The sequence below is a fragment of the Sinocyclocheilus grahami genome, unplaced genomic scaffold (assembly GCF_001515645.1).
Source record: "Sinocyclocheilus grahami isolate Dianchi unplaced genomic scaffold, SAMN03320097.WGS_v1.1 scaffold456.1, whole genome shotgun sequence".
Classification (NCBI taxonomy): Eukaryota; Metazoa; Chordata; class Actinopteri; order Cypriniformes; family Cyprinidae; genus Sinocyclocheilus; species Sinocyclocheilus grahami.
Genome location: NW_015505635.1, coordinates 826,470 through 830,384, shown reverse-complemented (window position 1 = coordinate 830,384; position 3,915 = coordinate 826,470). Strand labels below are relative to the sequence as shown.

At 35.7% G+C, this 3,915-nt stretch overlaps 1 protein-coding gene across 1 annotated transcript in view; it reads right to left on the bottom strand.

Moving 5' to 3' along the window:
• Window positions 1-3,915, bottom strand: part of LOC107552676 (minor histocompatibility protein HA-1-like) — a 26,795-nt gene that overhangs the window by 4,379 nt on the left and 18,501 nt on the right. The window contains exons 9-12 of the mRNA XM_016234618.1: window positions 3,492-3,602; window positions 2,732-2,812; window positions 2,467-2,646; window positions 1,708-1,845 (exon numbers count right to left, since the gene is read on the bottom strand). Coding sequence (XP_016090104.1) covers window positions 1,708-1,845; window positions 2,467-2,646; window positions 2,732-2,812; window positions 3,492-3,602 — 510 coding nt within the window. The remainder of the gene's footprint in view (window positions 1-1,707; window positions 1,846-2,466; window positions 2,647-2,731; window positions 2,813-3,491; window positions 3,603-3,915) is intronic.

Below are 3,915 nucleotides of genomic sequence, written 5' to 3'. Positions count from 1 at the left end.
ATACAGGTGCATCTCAATAAATTATATGTCGTGGAAAAGTTCATTTATTTCAGTGATTGAACTCAAATTGTGAAACTTGTGTATTAAATAAATTCAATGCACACAGACTGAAGTAGTTTAAGTTTTTGGTTCTTTTAATTGTGATGATTTTGGCTCACATTTAACAAAAACCCACCAGTTCACTATCTCAATAAATTAGAATACTTCATAAGACCAATAAAAAAACATTTTTAGTGAATTGTTGGCCTTCTGGAAAGTATGTTCATTTACTGTACATGTACTCAATACTTGGTAGGGGCTCCTTTTGCTTTAATTACTGCCTCAATTCGGCGTGGCATGGAGGTGATCAGTTTGTGGCACTGCTGAGGTGGTATGGAAGCCCAGGTTTCTTTGACAGTGGCCTTCAGCTCATCTGCATTTTTTGGTCTCTTGTTTCTCATTTTCCTCTTGACAATACCCCATAGATTCTCTATGGGGTTCAGGTCTGGTGAGTTTGCTGGCCAGTCAAGCACACCAACACCATGGTCATTTAACCAACTTTTGGTGCTTTTGGCAGTGTGGGCAGGTGCCAAATCCTGCTGGAAAATGAAATCAGCATCTTCAAAAAGCTGGTCAGCAGAAGGAAGCATGAAGTGCTCCAAAATTTCTTGGTAAACGGGTGCAGTGACTTTGGTTTTCAAAAAACACAATGGACCAACACCAGCAGATGACATTGCACCCCAAATCATCACAGACTGTGGAAACTTAACATTGGACTTCAAGCAACTTGGGCTATGAGCTTCTCCACCCTTCCTCCAGACTCTAGGACCTTGGTTTCCAAATGAAATACAAAACTTGCTCTCATCTGAAAAGAGGACTTTGGACCACTGGGCAACAGTCCAGTTCTTCTTCTCCTTAGCCCAGGTAAGATGCCTCTGATGTTGTCTGTGGTTCAGGAGTGGCTTAACAAGAGGAATACGACAACTGTAGCCAAATTCCTTGATATGTCTGTGTGTGGTGGCTCTTGATGCCTTGACCCCAGCCTCAGTCCATTCCTTGTGAAGTTCACTCAAATTCTTGAATCGATTTTGCTTGACAATCCTCATAAGGCTTCATCCAACGGTTTTCTCGGTTGGTTGTGCATCTTTTTCTTCCACACTTTTTCCTTCCACTCAACTTTCTGTTAACATGCTTGGATACAGCACTCTGTGAACAGCCCGCTTCTTTGGCAATGAATGTTTGTGGCTTACTCTCCTTGTGAAGGGTGTCAATGATTGTCTTCTGGACAACTGTCTGATCAGCAGTCTTCCCCATGATTGTGTAGCCTAGTGAACCAAACTGAGAGGCCATTTTGAAGGCTCAGGAAACCTTTGCAGGTGTTTTGAGTTGATTAGCTGATTGGCATGTCACCATATTCTCATTTGTTGAGATAGTGAATTGGTGGGTTTTTGTTAAATGTGAGCCAAAATCATCACAATTAAAAGAACCAAAGACTTAAACTACTTCAGTCTGTGTGCATTGAATTTATTTAATACACGAGTTTCACAATTTGAGTTGAATTACTGAAATAAATGAACTTTTCCACGACATTCTAATTTATTGAGATGCACCTATATATATTTATATTAAAGAAAGTAAATAAAAAGCAATAATTAAATTGATATACATGTATATATATTTATATATATATATATATAGTAAATATAAAAATATATATATGACTCTCACCGCGCGCAGGATCTGGTCCGTCTGTCTGATGAGTTCTTGGATCTGTTTGAGCACGTTCACCTTCACGTCCTCCAGCTCCTGCTGCTGTGTCGTGGCGTCTGCGATGCAGGTGCGATACGTCGCCTCGGCCTCCTCCGCCTGCGGACACAAACCATCATATATCATGAAAATGAATTAGTCTACTTGACTGTTTTGTAGGCAAAATGCTATTATTGAAGGATGGAGCAGTTAAAAACGGCAAAGCCACAGCCCATAAGTACTTGTAACTCAAAATTGTTGCATAAATATTATAAAAACACCCCAAAATCAAGTAAAATAAATGACATGATATCTTCCTTTAAGAAAATGAAGCCTATTTTAAATCCATTTAGTTTTTTGCATTGTGGCATTATTTTCATGACAGAAATATCCCAAACTCTCACTACTGTTATGCATACCAACATTATTGCATTACAATAAAAATGTCTTCAATTGTCATGAAAATAATCTAAAAATCCTATAATCCTAAAAAAAAGAAAAAAAAGAATGCAATTTTCTTTATGCAAATAAAGACAGATAAGAAGGCATTTCTATATTGAAAGATTGCAGGGAAAAAAATTTAAATAAAATGTAGGAGATGATAAAGAGTGTCATGTTAATCTATTCATCAAAATGTTGGTTCTCTGCACGTGACCACAAAAGCACAGTCAGAATTAACACCCCACACAAAATGTGTGAAATTAGCTCATGTTAGGTCATTTCCTGTTTGAGCTGGCTGACCTTGTTGCGTGCTTCCTCTTCCAGTCGCCTCTTCTTGTCCAGAGCTTTAGTGGTTGAGCCACTTCCTGTTCCGCTTTGTTCCTCTTCAACCTTATTGGCCACTGTCCGAGCTCTCTCGTACTCCTCACAGCGGCTCACGTACAGGTGACGTGCCTTACGGAGGTTACTCTCGGCATCGGCCTGATGAACACAAATACACGTTTAACTTGATTTAGCAGGGTTTAGTTGAGTTATTTAGTTAGTTCAGGGTGGACTGAATCTCTACCAGTTTTCTCTTGGACCTCTGCCACTGCTCTTTAATGTCTCTGCGCTTCTTCTCATGTTCCTGTCTGCGCTGTGTCATGGGCTGAATGAAAAAAAGAGAGAAAGAAAGGTTTAATTTTATTTGTTTCTTTCATTAGACCTGCTTGGGTAAATCTCACAAAAGCTGCAAAGAACACATCCAGGTCACCCAAAATGCCAAAGAAATCAATGAGAAATTAAAATGTCATAAGGGATACTGTATTAGAAATAATGCAAAAAAATTCTTAATGATCCAAAAATTAGGCTTTATTTTTTTTATTAAATTAAATGTATTATATTAAAAATATAATATAATACAATAAATGTAATATATAATAATACATTTAAATACCATATTTATTGTATCATAAAAATAAAAAAAAGATTTATTTATTTTAACTAGATAATTAAAAATCTAGAAAATGAATGCCTAATTCTTAATGATCCAAAAATTAGGCATTCATTTTTTTATTTAAATTAAATTTATTACATTAAAAAATATAAAATCATACATTTATGATATAATATAATAAAATATATAATACATTTAAATATAATATATATATATATATAATAATATTTATTGTGTTATAAAAATATTTTAAATAGATATATATTTTTATATTTTATAAAAATATTTATTTCCTTTTTTCTCTATTTTAGGTATTTTGAGGTGAAATGTGCAAAACTATTTCCACACTGTCATCCTGCTGTGGTGTGTGTTGTAAGATCAGGTGTGGTACCTGTAGAAATGAGTGTGTGTAGATGTTGTTTGTGGCCTGTTGTAAACCACAGCTCTGCTCTGAGTCCTGCTCGAGAGCCAGAGAGAAGATCGACAGCAACGGCATGTGTTCCTGAGAGAGAGAGACAAGATTCAGAAACCTGCTCTACTGTATGTACAGTAAGCAAAACAGATTCAGTATCACTTAAAAGAATAGTTGATATGATAATTACAATTCTGTATTTAAATAAAAATGATTCTGTCATGATCCATGCACACTCAAGGCTCAATCATTCAAACTCAGATTTTTTCAGGAGACGTTTTTTTTAAAGGGGTCATATGATGTTGCTAAAAAGAACATTATTTTGTGTATTTGGTGTAATGAAATGTGTTAATGCGGTTTAAGGTTCAAAAACACATTTATTTTCCACATACTGTACATTATT